The sequence below is a fragment of the Lithobates pipiens genome, unplaced genomic scaffold (genome assembly GCF_037356315.1).
Source record: "Lithobates pipiens isolate NorthernLeopardFrog02 unplaced genomic scaffold, aLitPip1_a1.2 Scaffold_18, whole genome shotgun sequence".
Taxonomy (NCBI): domain Eukaryota; kingdom Metazoa; phylum Chordata; class Amphibia; order Anura; family Ranidae; genus Lithobates; species Lithobates pipiens.
Window position 1 is genome coordinate 538,386,370 of NW_027507758.1, and position 22,236 is coordinate 538,408,605.

At 41.0% G+C, this 22,236-nt stretch overlaps 1 protein-coding gene across 1 annotated transcript; it reads right to left on the reverse strand.

Moving 5' to 3' along the window:
• Positions 1–20,207: 20,207 nt before the first annotated feature.
• Positions 20,208–21,700, reverse strand: LOC143990256 (uncharacterized). The gene is made up of 2 exons (XM_077490331.1): positions 21,146–21,700; positions 20,208–20,875 (listed from the first exon to the last, which is right to left on the reverse strand). The coding sequence occupies exons 1-2, from the start codon at positions 21,614–21,616 to the stop codon at positions 20,429–20,431; spliced, it is 918 nt and encodes a 305-aa protein (XP_077346457.1). The 5' UTR covers positions 21,617–21,700; the 3' UTR covers positions 20,208–20,428.
• Between the last annotated feature and the right edge of the window lie 536 nt (positions 21,701–22,236).

Sequence of the window (22,236 nt, forward strand, 5' to 3'; positions counted from 1 at the left end):
GAGATTCCCTAAGTAAAAGCGGGGAGCAAAGAGGTAACTGGATGATCAGCTTTCATAGAAGGAAAGCCGCTGGAGGAAGCGACTTCATCGATGAATTAAGACTTAAGGGAAAGAGTTTTCGAGGTGTCTAGGATCCACAAAATCTGGAGACAGATTGAACTATGAGCAAGTCAGCAAATAAGATGGCGAAAAGTGGAGCCGCACGGAACATAAAAGATAAGAGTCTAGATACGTCGATCCAACAGTATATGACACAAGGAGCAAGCCCCAAAGAAGCGGGATTGGATAAAAGACAATCAACCATCTCAGAATACAAGAAGGGATCGGGCAAACATAAGGGTGGAGGAACACAACATACCAGTGAGGACACAATAATAGAAAGTGACTGCGAGAGCAGCAAAACGGAAGAAATTAGGACAGAAAATCTTCCTCCCTCAAAAGGAGAAATGGCAGAAATGCTTTCAAAATTAGAGAATGCAATCAAAATGGACATCAGGGGGCTCCGAGAGGACTTAGGCGGATTACTAGAGAGAGTAGAAGCTACAGAAAATCGTATGGATCTCCAAGCCATAGAGCTAAACAAAGTTAAAGATCAACTAAGAACACTTCAACAAACACAAAGGAATACGCTGTATAAACTGGAAGACCAGGAAAACAGAAGTAGAAGGAAAAATTTGAAATTGCGCTCAATCCCGGAATCAAAAGGCGAAGACTTAAGAGTAATACTAAACAGTATTCTCGCCCCCTGCTGGGGAAATGAGATGGGAGCTCCACCAAGGATTGATAGAATCCATAGAATTGGTAAAACAAGATTTAGAGATATGGACAGACCGAGAGACATAATAGTGCGCTTCACATATTTCGATGAGAAAGAAGTAATATGGAAAAAGTTAAGGGGAACAACCCCACATGTATATGAAGGGAGAGAAATACAGATATTCCCGGATATGGCACCCGAGACGCTTTTAAGGAAAAGACTTTTGAAACCCCTACTAGATGAATTGCAAGCTCAGAACATTAAATATAGATGGGGCTTTCCTGCTTGTTTAATAGGGAACAAAGATGGTAAATCGGCGAAGCTGGTTTTCCCGGAAGATTTGGAAGATTTTTGTGAGAAACTGGGAATACGCCCGCCAATTCTTCCTGGTTGGCAGATGGAATAATGGGCTCATTGTAGGGGGAAAAAATGGGCCCGGGGAAAGGAGGGGAGGGAAAAGGGGAAGGAAATAAGGAAAATATATAAATTAAACAAGATGGTGGGATGTAATACCTCCTGTCTCATGGGGAGAGGCGGGAGAGGCGCAGGTGGACAAGCCCCAAACCCTCTTAACAAATAGATTAGGAGATGGTAGGGGCATGCACGACCATTAACCTAACAAAGGCCGTATACAGGCCAAGGGAGTTGGGGGGAAGGGGGAAGGTAAGGAGGGAGGTGGGTATGGGATGTAAAGAAGGGAAGGAGGGAGGGGTAGATAGGGGAGGATGGGAAGGTATAAGGTTGGGGAAGGGAAGTAAAGTGGAGGGAGGGGTGGGGGAGGGTGGAGGAAAAATGTGGACCACCTTAGTAAACAAGATAAGAAGTACCTACGTAGGGCAAGGAACGTAGGACAAATAGATGGGCAATAGTAAAATAGACGGCCTGAAATTTATGTCCTATAATGTGAAGGGCATGAATACCCCAATAAAAAGACATAAGATCTTAGCAGAATTGAAGCGCTATGAGGCTGACGTTATATCTCTACAGGAGACACATATCTCCCTCGCATCAAACATTAGATTATATTCCAATAACTACCCGGTCTGGTTCTATAGTGATACCATTTCAGCCAGAAGTAGAGGGGTAGCGATAGGGTTTTCCAAAAGAATAAGGTTTCAGTTGAAGGAAAAAATGTGCGATGCAGAGGGAAGATATTTGTTCCTAAGAGGTACATTAGAGGAATTGGAGTGTACTTTAGTAAATATTTATGCTCCTAATAGCAACCCAATTAGTTTTTTAAATAAGATATTATATAAACTTATGGACTTTAAAGCAGGTTATGTAATTATGATGGGAGATTTAAACTTCGGCCTCAACCCGGAAGTCGATAGTTCGTCGGAGGTTAAAAAGATGAGAAGCGCAGCACACAAAAATATAGCTCAAAAGCTATATAACAACCAATTAGTGGATGTATGGAGAGCAAAAAATCCCCAGTCACGTGATTATTCCTTCTATTCAGCAGTCCATGGGACGTATTCACGCATCGATTACATATTCATAGACCATGGGCTATTGGAATATGTGATGGATTCAGGGATAGAAGTGATGACTCTTTCGGATCACGCCCCGGTAAAACTATGCCTAAACATCTCAAGGATAGGGAGGAACCTCTCTGGATGGCGGTTGAATGAGGAGCTATTGCTTAGGGAGGAGGATAGGATAAAAATAGCGAGTGAGATCGATCAATATTTTACATTTAATGATACAGAGGGAATTAAAAGTAACACGCTGTGGGATGCGCACAAGGCCTATATAAGGGGAATATTGATATCTATGCAATCTAAAAAGAAAAAAATGAGAGCCGAAAAAATCAATAAATTAATGAGCGAGATACATTGTTTAGAACAAGACCATAAAAAAAAAGTCTGCCCCAAAATGACCTGGTATTTAAAAAGTTATTAACGGTAAGGATGGAGCTGAAGGACCTTTTGGACCAAGAAGCGGCGATGACGTTTAAAGGGTTGGCCAAGGAACAATATTTATGGGGAGATAAATCAAGTAAGTTTTTAGCCAGAATGTTAAAAAAGAAAAAAGGAAAAAATTTCATTGGGGAAATTAAGAATAAAAATGGAAAAGTGCTCTATACTACCAAAGATATAGCAGAAACTTTTAGATTATACTTTGAGCAGATATTTACGGACAGTAAGAAAAAGGCCAAAAACGGAGAGAAAGAGCAGAAGATCAGGGAATTTTTGGAGAAAAATGCTTTGACTAAAATCACCCCCACGGAAAGGGACATACTTGAAAGGCCAGTTTCGGAGGATGAAATAGTCAGAGCATTATTAAAATCAGCACCAGGAAAATCCCCGGGACCAGACGGTTTCACAACACTATATTATAAAACGTTTAAAGAGGCTCTTGTTCCCCAATTGTGTCGGTATATGAACGGCCTAGGAGAAGAATATAGAATGAGTAATGAAGATTTAAGGGCTACAATTACTCTAATACGGAAGGAGGGCAAAGATCCCACACAGTGTACCAGCTACAGGCCGATTTCGCTGTTAAACGCGGATACAAAACTATATGCTAAAATATTAGCAGAGCGAATGAAGGGTTTAATGACATCACTGGTCCACCCAGACCAGACGGGCTTCATAGGGGGACGAGAGGGAAAAGATAACGGAATAAAGACACTCCTCCTGCTTCAAAAGATGCGACAGGGTGGAACCCCCAGTCTGCTCTTGTCGTTGGACGCACAGAAAGCCTTCGACAGAGTAGACTGGGGGTTTATGTTTAAGACATTAGAGAAGATGGGGCTAGGACCTAAGATGTTACAGAAGATAAAGGTACTGTACGAACATCCAAAGACATGTATAAAAGTTAATGGGTATGTGTCGGAGCCTTTCGAAATGGAGAGGGGTACAAGACAGGGCTGTCCGCTTTCGCCCCTCCTGTTTGTGCTCTCTTTGGAGCCACTCCTAGCAGCAATAAGAGGGGATCCCGGGATAGAAGGGGTGAAAGTGGAAAAAGCGGAATATAAATACTCAGCCTTTGCGGACGATATCTTAATTTACTTGAACAACCCAAAGACATCTATGCCTAAATTATTTGAGCTACTCGACCAATACGGGGAGGTCTCAAATTTTAAAATAAATAGGTCAAAATCGGAGATAATGAATATCAATATTAACAAGCGAGAGGTACAAAAGGTACAACAAAGTTGGAAACTCCCGTGGAAGAGTGAGCTTAAATATTTAGGGATAAAATTAGCAAAAACAGAGAGGAAAATGTACCGTTGTAATTATATCCCGTTACTAGATGAGATACAGGCAGAATGTAAAAGGTGTAGCTATAGGGCACTATCATGGTTGGGAAGAATAAATTCATTAAAGATGATAATATTCCCTAAGATCCTATACAGGTTTCAGATGCTCCCTATTCCTCTGTCCAATGTTTACTTGTCAAAATTAAAATCTATCCTAATGAAATTTGTTTGGAAAAATAAAAAAGCCAGGGTAGCCCTAGCTACACTTCGTCAACCAAAGAACAGGGGTGGAGTAGCAGTGCCAGATGCGCAGACTTATTATGAAGCTGTTGTGGTGTCTAGAGTGAGTGAATGGAGCATAAGGGACAACACAGAGAAAAGATGGGTGAGACTGGAACACGATTTATGTAGAACAAAATTAGATAAGCAAATTTGGAATCCCCCTTTAGAGAGAAGTGTATTTTTGGAAGGGAATAATATTACACGAAACACACTGCGGATTTGGGATAAGATATATAGGCAATTTAACGGAAAATATAATTCACCACTTATAGCATTAAAGAATAATAATTTTTTCTTACCAGGATGTCAGGAAATAGGAGGAAACTGGGTTAAAGAGGAGGTAAAATTAAAAGATGTAATGAAAGGGGAGGGACTAGCACCATATCACGAGTTGGCACAAAAAAAAGAGATGATGATAATTGATGAGTGGAGGTACGCTCAGCTCTCGAGTTTTATCAAAAAACTCCCTGTGCGGGTTAGAACAGCGGAAAATCTGACCCCGTTGGAACAACTCTGTACATTAAAGACAGCAAAGAAAGTTGTTTCGAGATGGTACAGAATGTTGTTAGAGGGAGTAGAGCTGGGGGTACCTGCGTACATCAAAAAATGGGAGAGGGAATTAGGATCACAATTAGAAAACACAATAGTAAAGAAAATATTTAAATTAGTGCATGGCTCGGCGGTAGATGCCAGAACGGCTGAAATGAGCGCTAAATGTCTGATGAGATGGTATTATACCCCAGAAAGGAAAAGCAAGTTTCAGCAGGATGGCGCCAGGGAATGTTGGAGAGGATGTAGAGAGGTGGGCACGATGGCACACTTGTGGTGGAGTTGTCCAAAAATAAAAACTTATTGGAACCAAATTATAGCCCACATCAAAGAGATTACAGGCAAAGAGGTGAAGGCTGATCCCTGGGTAGTGTTATTCCATGGGACAAGAATCGGGCTCAGACAATATAAGGAATCAGTGATCCCCCACCTGCTGAATGCAGGTAAAAAATTAATACCGAAGAAATGGCAAGAGAAGGAAGTTCCGTCAATGTGGGAATGGGTGGATTCGGTAGAAAAGACCTATAAAATGGAGTGTTTAAGAAGTAGCCGGGAAGAACAGAGTATTACTCCAATTATAGGGAAATGGAAGTGCTGGGTAGATTTCAGGAAGAAATGGCTCATCTCAGAGGGGTTGAGGAAGCCCTAAATAGGTACAGTTAAGATACTACAAGGTACAATTGGGATAGAAATTAAAGTACTTATGGAAAAAATAGAAAAAGGTGGTCCACAGATAGGTAGGAGGGGGGGGGGAGGTTAGGGGAAAGGGGTAGGAAGAAGATGGGAGTGTGTGACAGAGAGGGATTACAAGATTAACATGAAAAACAGTAAGCCTGGTATCAACACTCCAAAAAAAAAAAAAAAAAAAAAAAATACTTACCACTATGATGTGATTGTTGGAAGGGACACTGAGCTGAAAGCTGAGGTGGTCCCATAGCAAGTAAATAAACTTACACTGAGTGGTAAAAAAAGAAAAAAAAAAAAAAAAAAAAAAAGAAACAAAGTAATGTTCATGTATCCGTCTAGGAAGGGTTTCAAAGCCTTTCTAAGACTTTGGAACTCCAGTGAACCATGGGGAGAGCCATTATCCACAAATGGAGATAACTTGGAAAAGTGGTGAACCTTCCCAGCCGTGGCCAGCCTACAAAAATTACTCCAAGAGCATGACGGCAAAGGACCAGGAGGTCATAAAAGAACACAGAACAACATCTAAAGAACTGCAGGCCTCACTTGCTTCAGGTAAGATCAGTGTTCATGATTCAACAATAAGAAAGAGACTGGGCAAATATGGCATCCGTGGGAGAGTGCCAAGGCCAAAGCCACTGCTGACCAAAAAGAACACAAAGGCTCATTTCACATTTACCAAAAAACATATTAATTATCCCCAAGACTTTTAGGCAAATATTCTGCGGACTGATGAGACAAAAATGTAACTTCTTGGAAGGTGTGCATCGCACTACATCTGGCATAAACCGAATACAGCATTTCATAACAAGAACATCAAACCAACAGTCAGGCATGGTAGTGGTAGCGTGAAGGTCTGGGGCTGCTTTGCAGCTTCAGGACCTGGACGACTTACCATTATTGATGGAACCATGAATTATGAGCTCTACCCGAAACTCCTAAAGGAGAATGTCTGACCATCAGTTTGTGACCTTAATGCACGCTCAAATGCACTTGGGTTATGCAGCAGGACAATGATCTGAAACACAACAGAAAATCCACCTCCAAATGGTTCAAACAAAGCAAAATTTGGGTTTTTGAGTGGCCTAGTCAAAGCCCGGACTTAAATCCAATTGAGATGCTGTATCATGACCTTACACAGGCCGTTCATGCTGGAAAACCCTCCAATGTGGCTGAATTAAAACAATTCTGCAAAGATGAGAGGGCCAAAATTGCTCCACAGCAATGTGAAAGACTCATTGCCAGTTATCGCAAATGCTTGATTGCATTTGTTGCCGCCAAAGGTGGAACAACCAGTTATTAGGTTTATGGGGCAATTACTTTTTCACATAAAGCCAGGCAGGTTTGGACAGGTTTTTTGCTTTAATAAATGAAATCATAATTTAAAAACTGTATTTTGTATTTACTCGGGTTATCTTTGTGTAATACTAAAATTAGTTTGATGATCTGAGTAATTTAAGTGTGCCAAATATGCAAAAAAAAAAAAAACAAATCTGAAAGAAGGGGAAATACTTTTTCACAGCATTGTAGATATAAGATCTTCCAACCACTTGCAACCACAAACTAGGCAGTTCTTGTTTTGGCTGCTGACCATGAACTGTTTATTGAAACACAGGAACACAAAGGTAACACTCGGGACAATCCAGGTGGGATAAAATGTCCAATCAGCAGATAGAGCTGTTGGAGGAATTACCCTCTCCCTCTTCACAGTAAATACACATCCCTTAACACCCAAGGCAGACGGACACAATAGAACACATGGAATACAGCCACACCCCAAACGACCCAGCAAAGAGTCCCCAACAGTATGAGACAATATACAATATATATATACAACATTCCAGTGTGGTTGTACAGTGAGTCTGATTAGTACACATTATTTATCGGTCACTCTGTGCCCCTAATAGACACAGGGTGACTTACACATAAGAGAGGCAAGGGGAGCTGGACAAGGAGCTCTCCAAGGTAAGCTGGGTTCCACAAGCCCCCCGTTCAAAGTGACTCCCATCATAGAAGGCAATCAATTGACCCAGGGAGATGGTGTAGAGTGAGAAAAGGAGAGGTTCAAGAACAGAACCTTGGGGGATCCAGACGGAGAAAAGAAAAGGAGAAGAGGAAGTAGAGTTGAGTGACACTGAAGGAGTTGTGGGATTGGTAGAAGGAGAACCAGCAAAGAGTAGAGACACGGAGACCAAAGGAATGAAGTTTTCAAAGGCAGGCAGGAAAGGGGTTACAGGAGAAGAAGTATACAATAGTGTCCATTGGTTTTAGTCATCAGTAGGTAATTTGTGAGTTTAAGGAGAGCTGTTTCCATGGAGTGTTGAGGGTGAAATCTGTACTGAAGGGGGATCAAGAAGTTTGTTCATGGTCAGATGGTTGCTCAGTCAGTTGTAGACCAGTCTTTCAAGAAGTTTGGAGGAGAAGGGGAGTAGGGAGATGGGGGTGTAGGTTGTTAAGATTGGTGGGGTCCAGTGAGGGCTTTTTAAGTATGGGGGTGACTAGGGCATGTTTTAGAGAGTTTGGGAAGATGCCACAAGAGAGGGAGAGGTTGAAAATGTGAGTTAGAGAGTGTAGAATTGAGTCAGAGGGTAAGCGTAGCATTTGCGAGGAAGCAGAATCCAGGGGGCAGATGGTTAGATGAGTGCTAGATAAAAGTTTAGGAACCTCGTTAATACTAGCAGGGTTGAATCAGGGAAGTAAAGATTGTTTCTGTGGGCATGGGGCGTTGAATGGGGGAGGTTTCTGCACATTGGAGATCTCCTCATGAATTGTATCAATCTTATTTTTGAAGTGATTGGCAATCTCCTGGGCAGTGAGTGAATTAGAGGGTGGAGGCAGTGGAGGACAGAGTAGAGTGTTAAAGGTAGAGAAGAATTGATGTGGACTGGATGAGAAGGTGTTAATGAGTGTGATAAAATAGGTCTGTTTGGCAGTGTGGAGGCAGGAATAGTATTTTAGGAGGGCAGATTTTATATTGTTTGAAGTGTTCCTGGAACTAATGCTGGCCATACACTATAAGAAAAATCGTCCGAAATTTGGTCATTTAGTTTGTTAGTTTTTCGGACAGTTAATGGGAACCAAATTGATAATTGTTGGGACATTTTTGAGCCAAAAAAACGAAGGACAATTTGGAAATTTTCTGCTGAATGAACAATAAATTGAAAGGTTAATGTGTTTGTACTAGGTATATGTAAAAGAAATTAGTCAATTTATGTCCACTGAACGATTTATCGGTCATTACATGATGACACTATCGTTTACTCTCACAGTAGAATGTTTGTTTTTTCGAAAATGGGTTCAGCCAATTTTTCGTATAGTGCATGGCCCGCATTAGTTTTATGCCACAGATGCTGAAGAGCATGGCTACATTTTTGGAGACTTCTGGAGTCATCTGTTTACCAGGATTGTAGCTGTCGGGGGCCTGATTCTGCGTGTAGGGAGGGGGCAAGCTTGTCTAGGAAGGAAGGCAGTGAGCTGTTGTAGATGAAAGTGGCTAGGTTGGGGCAGGACAGGGGTGAGATTTTGTCATAGAGGTTATTAGTAGCAGAATATTTAAGAGAAGGGTTAAGGTTACCCAATCTGATATAATGTATCATATTGTGATTTATTTGCCATTTAAGTGTGCCTCTGCTCTTGGGGACTTTCTCAGGTTTGGAATCCCCTAAAAGCAGCCTGAATATAGTATTGAGCTATAGTGCTCTTAATCTCAGTTGATTACTTGAATAAATATATATATATATATATGTATATGTATGTATGTATGTTTGTGTATATATATATATATATATATATATATATATATATATATATATATATATATATATATATATTACTATCTGTTACTTTTCCACAGAAATATTGCAGTAAAGACAATTTCTGTGTTTTATCATAACTTGTGTGTTTCTCATTTGATCATTGCACTTACATTATTGCCAGCTGTGCCAAGAGGGGCAGAGACTGTTATTGGGGTTGAGAATGCAGAGCATGCAACAAATCTTAAGCTGATTCTGCAGGGGTAGCGCTACATATATATCATCAATCCATCATAAAAATCCATGTAAGTGTTGATTGTTATGGAGTTGTTAAGGTCAATGGGAGGGAGCTGTGGTTATTAGGGGAGTATAGATCGCCTCTATACCAGTCAGGGCATTGAGGAGTTATCACATGTGTGCCAAGGAATGGAAATGAAGGGTTTAAAGATTCTGAGCTGAGGACTGGGCACTTATTCACACAATGAATAGTCATCACTGAGTGGTTGATGCACTTACTCTTGAAGCAGATCATTAATAGGGATGGGAAGAACAGACCCCTGTTCGGTTTGTGCCAGAATTTCTGAACACCGTGAAAGTTCAGACCCGAATAACGAACCCCATTAAAGTCAATGGGACCCCAAGGTTAAATATCAAAAATGCCCATTTTGAAGGCTTATATGCAAGTAATTGGGCATACAATAGTTATGTGGTCTGGGTCCTACCGTGGGGGAAATGTATCAATAAAAAAGAAAATTAAATTAATTTTTTTTTTAAATGAGCAGTAATTTGTTAATTTTTAAAGTGAAAGCATTAAAAATTCCTTCCAATATAGTTCTTATGCCGCGTACACACGGGCGGACTGTATGGCGTACTTAGTCCGTCGTACAATCCGACGGACAGTCCGTCATACTTTCGACTGAACGGACTTGACCACACACGGATATCCAAACAGTCCGTCGAAAGCTTGCGCAATGAGGTGTACAGCACGTACGACGGGACTAGAAATAGGAAGTCCAATACACAGCAAAGCACCCTTCCGCCGTGTAAATCCTTTCTGGGCATGCGCCATTCTTAGTCCGTCAAACTAGCCTACTGACGAGCGGATTGTCCGCTGAAACCAAAGTACGACGGACAGAATTTCGAAAAATCCGAAATACTTAGTACGCCAGACTGCACGCTGAAAAAGTCCCCTGAAGCCCACACACGAGCGGACTGTCCGCTGAAATGTGTTTCGACGGACTAAGTACGCCATACAGTCCGCCCGTGTGTACGCGGCATTAGTCTACCTGTAAAGTGCCAGATCTGTATCATGACTAGAATCTGCTGCAGCAATAATTGCATTTATAAAGCAAAAAAAATTCAATTTTTGCTCAGCAACAGCTGAGGAGCCAGTGTGAATGATGAGGCCACAATGTAGTGCACTGGGAGCAAGGTTAGAGATTTTTTGGATGCATTCCAGTGTCACTTTGACTTTGGATAGAAGTAACGGGTGCATAAAAAATTGGTCTTTGGGTGTTGGTTGCGCCTTCCCACCGCAATCCTATAGAGGTAATCTTGATGAAAGCAAGAATTGGCCTTGCTGTAAAAAATTGCAATGATATGCACCTGTCCCCCCCAAAAATCCATACCAGACCCTTATCCGAGCATGCAGCCTGGCAGGTCAGGAAAGGGGTGGGGACGAGCGAGCGCCCCCCCCCCGAACCGCACCAGGCCACATGCTCTCAGCATGGGGGGTGGGTGCTTTGGGGAAGAGGTGCGATTTCATCAGAAAATGTGACCATGTGCATTCTCAATTTAGCTGGCCGAATTGCCGCCAGCAAAAATTTGAGAGCATGTTCTCATAATAATAATAATAATTTATTTTAAAATATGCCGCAGACCAAACTGCATATGCATAAATGTACAAAATATAATGTCCCAATCGCTGTGCTTTGTAGGAGGGGCCCACACTGTGTTGGGCCCTCTTGACTCTTTGGGCTGAACAGGTAAACAGGCAAATATTACCATAACAACAAACTAGTACACATCAGGCCTTCTTTTTGGATGATACCAGGTTGGCATTTCAATGGAGTAGGGGTTGTCTTAATTATTTGCCTACCACTCTGTTCTGGCTATCCTCAGACAAGGTCTGAAATAGCACAAACATTGTATTATGTGTGGATCTCCACAACAAAACCATAGAGAAATATTTTCTCCTTAGGTTAGTATAAAGGGATGCATGCTTATACCGCATAATTGTGAGTGCTTAGGCCTGCAGAGGAAACCTGCATGGCAGACTCTGGAATGTACTAGCTGCTGGCTAAGTCTTGGAATTCCCCACATTCAATTTGCATGACAAGAGAGTTTGACTGTCTCTCAATGGAGTCGGTTCACACAACTCTGGGGCAGCCATGATTTGCACCGGAAGAGGATCCTGCATGTCCTTGGCTCAGTTTTAGGTCCAAATTCAAGCAAAAATTTGGACCTGATTTTCCCCTGAAATGGAGAACAGGGACACACTGGACCCCCTGCTATGAGTCCCGGCCACAGCATCTGTGAACCCAACCTAAGAAAACCCAATCTAGTTCATTTTCCCAGAGTGTAATTTGTCAGACTCATGGTCTAACACAGTCAGAACTGCTAATCCTATGCAAAAGGCAGATTCTAGAAGCAGAAGTCCGCTGGAAAGGGTCTCTCTTAGGCTGATCATCATTTCTACTATATATTTTGGGGTGGGTATTAAAGCAGTAGTAAACTACAGCTTTAATTAAAAAAAAAACACCTTTGCATACTAGCACATTATGAAATACTTACCTTGGAATGAAGCTCTCCAATGGCGCACTGTCATCGCTGAGAGGGCTGACATCTTTCCCCACTTCTTCCGGTTCACACACTCATGCGTGGGAGCGCTCAGTTCTCGCATAAAGCTCTGAAGGTCCAGCAAAGCATGCCGAACTTTCCGAGTGCATGCGTCAGTTAGGTCGCTTGCTCCATTCAGGGTGAATATCTTCTAAACGGTGCAGGTTTAGGAGTTTTTAATTTTACCTACAGGTAAGCCTTATAGGTTTTATTGTAGGCTTTACTACTGCTTTAAAGAGTGCCTAGTACAAAAGTTGTCTTTTTCAAACATTTATTGGTTAAGAGCGTCAAATACAACCAATGCATTTCTGAGTAAAGGCCTTCCCATTCCTCAGGACCTGAGCAGCGGATGTAACTAGAATCATGATGAGATGCAATAGGATACTTATGTTAGAGTTTGATAAGGACTGTTAAATCTTAATAGCATCATGGGAAAAACCAAAGGAATGGGGAGGCTTTCCCCCCAAAATGCATTGTCTGTTTTTGATGCTCTTAATCATAGGCATGCTCACACTAATCACCCCATGCGCAGTAATGCGATCGCTCTGTGTTCTGGCAGGAAGATGGGAAAAATCTCCCCAATAACGGTTCTGCCATAAGGCAAGTGTTTATGCATTACTCTTGCATTGTGCCGGAAGGAAGTATAATGTTCCTGGATGGTATATATGTAGTCACACATGTGTGTGTTTGAGCTTTAGGATGTACACCCTAATGCAATAGGCTGCACACATCTATGCTTTATACCCTCCAACTATTTCAAAATGACATCTGAGTGATATGAACTTTTCAATGGTTGCTCCTCAATGCCCACCTTAAAATTTACCATCGTCTGAGAGCTGTTTTTGTTGCAAGCAGAGACCCAGCAGCCTAAAGCCAGATCAAAGTCCACCAACATTATACCTTCATTATGAATGGCTCCTTTGAAGGAAGATGGACTTCATGGATCCATCAAAACCAAGCTTCTATCGGTCCAGCACTATCAGACATCATTCCAAGTATGATATAGATCCCATCCAATTAAAGTTAACTTACAGACACTGCCTAACATTCTATAAAAGAAGAGAGAAACGTATTATTATAGACTCAGATAGCAAGGACAACTTGCCACAAATGCGTGTCCCTGTTGAATTGTTATGCCCCATACACACGAGGGGATTTTCTGTTGGAAAAAAACTTGGAAAGTAGACCTATCTGTAAATTAAAGAATCTGTAATAGAACCTCCTGACATGTCACATATAACAGTAACAGGGTACCTTCTACTACCAACAAGCAGTAATTGAGTTCCAGACAAAAGTGTCTGCAATCTAGATTTGTCTGTTGCAGGCAGCAGCAAGCATTTCCTTGGTCTCCCTTCAGTCAGGAGCTGATCTGTGTGAGGCAGTATGTACACACACACAGTCAGGAACCTAAGGGCCACCACACAAACATCAAGATTTAGGCTGGGTTCACACTGCAGCGATGCGGGAACGCTGCAAAACCGCGGCAGGTTCCCGCATCGCATGCCTCCTGGCGGCAGTTCACACTGCCCTATGCGAACTGCTGGGAGTGTCAGTGAAATGTTAATGACACCCCCAGATCAGTTCGCATATCGCAGTGCGATCTGCAAACTCTCACAGGAATCGGATCGCATGGTGTGAACACCCATGCGATCCGATTCTGCTGCAGACCAAAAAAAGGGTCCTGTGCGAGTTTGGGGTGGGTGCGATGCGAATTCAGCCATACTATCTGTATGGCTGAACTTGCATCACACAGAGATCGGATGTGATTTGCACTGCAGTGCGGTGCGAATCACATCCGGTTCTCGTAGCCGCAGCAGTGTGAACCCAGCCTTACATGGAATGTATCTACGGAAAGAATTTTAGTGCCTTAGGTAGATCCTGACTCTGAATGATGCCTGAACAAAAATAGAAAGGTAGGTGAAGGTATTGTCAGGAGAGCATTACTTATCGTAAATACCATACGTATTAAAAATATATCTGATGCTAAATCCACTTTAATGCCTGTTCTACAAATCTAAAGATATCAGTCTGTCTAAATTGTTGTTTATTCTACATTATCACAGCTTTAGCCTTTTATTCAGTCTTGTAAAATTATATTTTAAGACAAAAAAAAACATCATTTTTCTGCTGTGTCTATCTATTGCTAACAGATGAACTTCAGTAAAAGCCAGCAACTCTGCATATACACAGCTACTACACTGAACTATCTTTGGTTGCAATGAGCTGACTGGGAAGTTGAAGGATGAACTGTTATAGAAGGAGATGGCAGCTCCTCTTTTAGTCAAACAATGCCATAGAAATGTTTGAATCTACATTTGCTCCTTACATCTGTGCTCCTCGCAGATGAAAGCTGATATCAAAGGCAGTGAAAGAGATATATCCCTGACAGCCCCACGAAGGCCAGTAAACTAAGACATTCTGGAGCTGTTAAAGGATTTTCTTAGGCTCAACAGCTAAAATATTTCAACTTTGCAGCTGGCTATGATATCAAGGCTAGGAAAGGATGTGCACTTAACAAACAGATACATGAAAAAAAAGTTGAGAGTCTAAAAAGTCAAGTGTTCTTATAAATAACAGTTAATGTTGTTTTGATGTTAAGTAATGTAACGTCTACTAAACATGTCTTGGATACGTATGTGTGTTTTTGTATTTGCTGTGGCTGGAGATATTATTTTGCTCACATAGATAACTGGAATATCATCATGTTGATAACTATTAATCAAGGACTGTGATGGAAATCAGATATTTCTAATTCTTGTTTGGGAGCCATGTTCAAGAATAATAAATTGTGATGAGCGAGAAAAATAACTCATGGAAAGCATGTATAAAACTCAAGAAAAAATATGTAATATTTTGCAGTTTACTGATCCTTAAATGTGGTAGCTACAGTCATTTTTTTTTTTTTTTAGGCTTTTCTATCCTTTACTTTCATCTGGTGGTCCCACTAGTACAACCTCTGGAAAAACGTATGGAATCACTACCACCAAAAGGTATCAAATGTTCATTCAAATATTTAATTGTGTAGAAAAAAAACTAATCGGACATGCCTCAAATCTATTTTCATTTAACATTTCAACCTTCTGGCTTTAGGAAATACTTTAAAAAATAAAAAAGAAAGAAAACTGTAGTCAATTGCAACTGTTTTTGCAGATCAAGCAGAGGAAAAATATGGAATCACTGAGTTCGGAGAAAAATATTATGGAATCAAGAAAAAAAAACACTACAGTACACCACCAGTATTTTTATAACAGCTTAAATTCTCTGAAGCATGGATTTAACTATCGACAAACAGTATTCTTCATCAATCCGGGTCCAACTTTTTCTAATTACAGTTGCCAGATCAGCTTTGCAGGTTGGAGCTTTGTCATGGACCATCTTCTTTAATTTCCACCATAGATTTTCAATTGGATTGAGGTCCGAACTATTTGCAGGCTATGTCTATGTCTTCCTGAAGGAAAGTTTTCACGGCTTTTGCCTTATGGCAAGATGCATTATCATCCTGAAAAATTATGTCATCATCACCAAACATCCTTTCATATGATGGAATAAGAAAAGTGTCCAAAACCTCAATATAAACTTGTGCATTTATTAAAGATTTAATAACTGTCATCTCCCCGTACCTTTATCTGACATGCAACCCAATATTATTAATGATTGTGGAAATTAGCATGCTGTTTGGAACGGCTACAAACAAAAGTTCCAGCATCATCACCCTGCCCAATGCAAATTCGTCATTCATCACTGAATGTTACTTTCATCCAGTAATCCACAGTCGAGGATTGCTTTTGTTTAGCCCACTGTAACCTTGTTTTTTTCTTTTAGGTGTTAATGATGGTTTTCATTAGGCTTTTCCGTATGTAAATCCCATTTCCTTTAGGTGATGTCTTACAGTCCGGTCTCAAACATTGTCTCCAGTTTCTGGCCATTTATTCCTCATTTGTTTTGTTGTGCATCTTCTCTTGGCGCTTTGATGTCTTCCTTGGTCCACCAGTTTGCTTCCCTTTAACAACCTTCCCATTTGATTTGTACTTGGTCCAGGTTTTAGACACAGCTGACTGGGAACAACTAACATCTTTTGCAACATTCTGTGATGATTTACCCTCTTGAAGTTTTATAATCGTCTCCTTTGTTTCAACTGACATTTCTCGTGTTGGAGCCATGATTCATGTCAATCAGGTTGGTGCAACAGCTTACTTTTAACTGCAGACTAATTAGCAGATGTAATCTGATACAGATGTTTGTTTTATAACTGCAAAATACATGGTGATTCCATAATAATTTCTTTAGAATTGAGTGATTCTGCTTCATCTGCAAAAACAGTTGAAATTGACTACAGTTTTCTTTCTTTTTATTTACTACTGTTTTCTTTCTTTTTATTTTTTTTAAATGTTTCTTAAAGCAAGAAGGTTAGACTGTTAAATGAAAATAATTTTGAGGCATGTCTGTGATTATTTTTTTCTACATAATTAAACAATTTAATGACCATTTTCCAAGAGTGGTGATTCCATACTTTTTGGGTTGTAGAATACCTCCTGTCTGGTATCCTCCACTCTGGATGGACGAGCAACTGAGACAACTTTGGACAGCAGCATTGTCATTCAGGGGAGAGGATAGTTTTAACTGTACTAGCAAATATAGATGGACTTGACTAACAAATTCAATGTGAACCACAGCTAACACTATTTAGGCAGTTACAGAAACTGATTGCTTTTTTCTTATTGTGAGCATCCTTGTCAGTATTTAATGGTTTGTTTCAATCCTCTAACTGACACTTTTGCTGGACAGCTTGTTCTGGTAAAGGAAGTTTAGAAATAACTGACTTACTGATTGGATTACCAAGTAAAAATAAAGGACAAAAGGGAAGCTAATGCGGCCACCAGATCTAAGAATTTGATACATTTTTGTCCCTCCTGTGCTCCATGAATGGCCATCTAGGCAACCCATCACATAGATGGGCCAGTGAAAACAACTAAGATGAGGAAGACACACTAAATACAGTGCATCCAGAAAGTATTCACAGCGCTTCACTTTTCCACATTTTGTTATGATACAAACTTATTTCAAAATGAATTAAATTCCTTATTTTCCTCAAAATTCTTCAAAGAATACACAATAATGACAATGTAATAGCAGCGTGTTTGAAATTTTTGCAAATTTATTAAAAACATAAAAAAAAAACACACATGTGCATGAGTATTCATAGCCTTTGCGCAATGCAGACTGTTGAAAAACCTTTGGCATAAATTAGAGCCCTTTCACATGGGCTTTCTGATCAGGTCCGCCTGTCAGTTTTTGATCGGACACTACATTCACCCCTTTGGGGCAGCGGATATCAGCGGTGACATGTCCACTGACATACGCTGCTATACGATCCGATCCTGTCTGCCAAATCGATCTGGCAGATCTGACTGGATGAAAACAAACAGGCGGTCCATTTTCATCTGATCTCCCCATAGAGGAGAGCGGAACTCTGACAGGTCCGTCTCAGCAAAGTAACCAGAGACTGACCTGTCATCCGCCTGCTCAGCGGGGATCAGGGGATGAATCCCCGCTGAGCAATCGGCGTCCGTCAAACGAACAAGCCCATGTAAAAGGAGCCTTACAGCCTTAAGACTTTGGCACACGTATTTCGGGCAGTTTCTCCCATTCTTCTTTGCAGGACCTCTCAAGCTTCATCAGGTTGGATGGGAAAAGTCTGTGCGCAGCCATTTTCAGATCTCTCCAGAGATGTTCAAGTTGGTTCAAGTCTGAGCTCTGGCTGGGCCACTCAAGGACATTCACAGAGTTGTCCTGTAGCCACTCCTTTGTTACCTTGGCTGTGTGCTTAGGGTCGTTGTCCTGTTGGAAGATGAACCTTTGCCCCAGTCTGAGGTCCAGAGCGCTCTGGAGCAGGTTTTCATCAAGGATGTCTCTGTACATTGTGGCATTCATCTATCCCTCGATCCTGACTAGTCTCTGAGTTTCCGCCGCTGAAAAACATCCCCACACCATGATGCTGTCCCCACAATGCTTGACTGTAGGGATGGTATCGGCCAGGTGATGAGCGGTGCCTGGATTCCTCCAGACAGGGTGCCTGCCATTCAAGCCAAAGAGTTCAATCTTTGTTTAATCAGATCAGAGAATTGTGTTTATCATTTATGAATTGTAATGGTGATCGCTTTGGATGTCTGTGGTATTTTGATAACACAAACTTCACAAATGTATTGTTTTGTGTACTATCATGTTTTTATGTTGTATATAATGTTTGCACTTGCACATCTTACAATAATCTTTGCTAGAGGACTACAGGTTGTCACAGAGAATTGGTTTGTCAATTAATTATAAATACATCTAGTGTTTGATACTCTGTTTCCCTGTTGTCCATTCTTGCACATTTGGTTTCCATTTCAGCCTAATTGTATATAGTAGGAGCCCGGAGAAATGTTTGCTCCTCAATTGTTTTAACGTCAATATACATCACTATACAGAATCTCACAAAAGTGTAAATATTTTTATTTTATTATATCTTTTGATGTAACAACACCGAAAAAATAACAAGCACACCTCCAAGATGACCACTGCCATGCTAAAGATGCTGAGGGTAAAGGTGATGGACTGGCCAAGCATGTCTCCAGACCTAAACCCTATTGAGCGTGTGTGGGGCATCCTCAAATAGAAGGTGGAGGAGCGCAAGGTCTCTCATGGATTAGTGATAGAGGACCCCAGTGGCAATCTGTGAAGCTCTGTGAACTCCATGCCCAAGAGAGATAAGGCAGTGCTGGAAAATAATGGTGGCCACTCAAAATATTGACATTTTGGGCCCAATTTGGACATTTTCACTTAGAGGTGTACTCACTTTTTTTTGGCAGCGGTTTAGATATTAATGGCTGTGTGTTGAGTTATTTTGAGGAGACAGAAAATGTATACTGTTATACTGTACAAGCTGTACACTCACTACTTTACATTTTAGCAAAGTGTAATTTCTTCCGTGTTGTCACATGAAATGATATAATAAAATATTTACAAAAATGTGAGGTGTGTACTCACGTTTGTGAGATACTGTATATATTTACAATCAGACTATGGTCACCAGCTATGATTAAGCATCTACAATGATGTGAAATGTGTTATGCCGCGTACACACGGTCGGAATTCCGGCCAGAAAAAGACTGATGAGAGCTTTTCATCGGAAAATGCGACTGTGTGTATGCTCCATCGGAATTTAGCTGTCCGAATTTCCGCCAGCCAAAAATTGATAGCATGTTCTCAATTTTTCAGACGGAAAAACTTTCTGACGGTAATTCCAATCTTGTGTATGCAATTCCGACATGCCAAAAAATCACGCATGTTCCCAATTGGGGTACAAGGAGTAAGGTGATGTCCTCCTTCTTCTTTTTCTATTTTATTGGATGGAATATATATTTTAGAAACATTGTACTATGTCTCACCTATTCTATCTGACATTCCGCCACATTGTTAACATGCACTGTAATGGCTCCGATATTTTGCGAATGTAACCTTCTTTTTGTGCAATCTCACGCACTTCTGTTAAATAAAAAATTATTGAAATTAAAAAAAAAAAAAAAAAAAAATCACGCATGCTCAGAATCCAGTACGAGACGGAACCGCTCGGTCTGGTAAAACTAGCGTTCGTAATGGAGATAGCAGAATTGTCACACTGCAAATTTTTAAAGTGTTCAATGCCGCGCATTCTCTTCTTTATATAATGCTAGAAGAATGAAGTTGTTTTGCTGCTCTTATTCACACAGAGTTATCACAAACTTATTTTTTTATTATTTCTAGGTATCTCCTGAATAATCTTTATTTTAATTTAAGCCAGATCTACATAATATATGTTTTTTTTTGTAAAGTCCTTTTTTTCATTAATATACATTTTTGGATTAGTGTATTATTTTCTCGTGCTCTCCTTTTTTATTTTTTTATGTCACGTTTCCACAACACCATTATTATGTTGTATTTGTAAACCTGTTTGTTGTTGGTGTCCCTTGTTAATTTTGACATTGTATTTTTGAAATGTACCTGCCTACTCACCCAAAATTTTTATATTTGCTATTTGAAGAAAAACACATAGGCAAGTATTTTCTTGAAAAAAAAAATCACAATTTATTTTACATCATAAAAACAAAATAAAGATGAAGGCAACGCTGGAGAAAGTGCTTGAATTTGCGAAGCCTTTGGCCCCCAAGGCACACATGAAGTTTGTGGCTCAAAAACTTGGTAGTTTGAGAAGTCCATATAGAAAGGAGGTCAATCTGGTCCAGAAATCCCAGAGAACAGGAGCAGCAGCAGATGACATATGTACCCAGGCTGTGGTACTACAACAGGCTGCGTGTTCTGTCAGACCAGACTGAAGGCAGGCAATCACTTTCTTGTCTTTCGTACAGCCTTCCCTGCAGTCTTCCCTGCAGCCTTCCTTACAGCCTTCCCTGGAGGCTCTGGAGGTGGACCTGTGGCAGAAGGAGTAGGATGGGGGAGCGCACACAGGTGGTCGTCATCAGTTATTTTGCCACTCAACCCCTTGTGGATAGTTGTAAAATTTAATTTTTCACATTTGTGCCGTTGGCCCTCCTCCATTTGCTGTAAATTGGAGGCTATGTAGATGCCATAGGCCTCTACAGCATCGAGGGGGGATTTCAGGGCGTTATTAGCCTCCTTGATGAGGGCCAGTGCTGCTTCTTCTGTTTTAGTCCCCTTCCTGGGCCTTTTGTATGGAAGGACGAGGGGAGGCACTTGAGACTGGGTGTTACTGGGCCCTGCCACCTCCTCCTGTGTGCCACTTGCCAGAGCCTCATCATGGCTGAGGTCTTCCTGTGTATGAAAAAGGGACAGAGTTTTAGTTTTTTGTTCATCAAACACACACAGTTTTCAGCTCATGACTGTTGCAAATTTAATGTTACTAAATAGAAAAGACTATCATTTTGAGCCCATCATTTTTCATTCTTACCCCAATCATTTTTGGCCACTACTGTCTATTGATATGTGAAACACTTTTTGTTAAATTAATCATTTCTTATCATTAATAACATCTAATTAACAATCATCATTTTCACACAAAAAATATGTATAAAAATCATATACCTGGCTCCAACTGGGCTCCTCAATCTCCTCCTGGTTGGAAGGCCCAGGTTGGTCCACAGAAGCCTCAGCTGGGGTTGAGGGAAGGCTGGATGGAAGGCTGGAGGGAAGGGGTGCCAGAAGAGTCGAAAGCGATTCCCTGGCCTCAATCTGGTCATCAAGAAAGTGCATCCTGTTAAAGTACCACAGACTAGGTACATATACCTTATCTGCTGCTGCTCCTGACCTCAGGGATTGCTGGACCTTCTGGTACTCCTTCCTATACGTGCTTCTCAAGCTACCAATTTTTGTTTCCAGAGACCTCATGTCTGCATTGGGGGCCCGAGTCTTTACAGATTCAAGCAGCTTCTCCAGCGTTGCCTTCCTAGCTGCTTTGTTGTGATATAAGGGGTTTTTCACCTCCCATAGATTTCTCATATCTCTGTATTTATCCAGGAATTCGCCCAGGAATTCTTGATCTTTAAATGGATACATATTCTCTGCAAGACCAAACAAAAGACCAAAACACTCATCTCAGGATAATCTTAAAAGCCAATATAGGCATCAATCTAGATTCAGTATAGTCCGCTCATGTCACTAAAGTTAAAATCTTACCTTCGGTCTAACGTTCGTTGCTTCCGTTCCTCCTTCCTCTGCACACAGAACGTAGTTAAGACACACGCGCGTTTAAGCTTTATATACACTGCGCTTGCGTGAAACTCCGCCCACGTCGCCTGCCCCTGACGTTCTTTCTAGAATATTCCCTGCTCCGCACACAGAATGTAGTTACGACACACACGTTTTTAAGCTTTATATACACTGCACATGCGTGAAATTCCACCCGCGTTGCCCGCCCCTGATGTTCTTTCTAGAATATTCCCTGGCCCGTCTCTTTCATCGCAGTGGGAGAGGAACATGGCGGAGACACACCAGGTGCATAATAATAGCAGTAACGAGGAGGAAAGCCCGGAACCAGGAACGTCCCGATCCAGGAGGAGATTTAAAGCCACAAATATGTTCTTTGCTGAGATGTTGGAGATGGTCGACATCTTGAGGAAGAACGACTATGACAGGAATTATGGTCCATACCCAAACCCAAATCTCAGAAAGGCCAA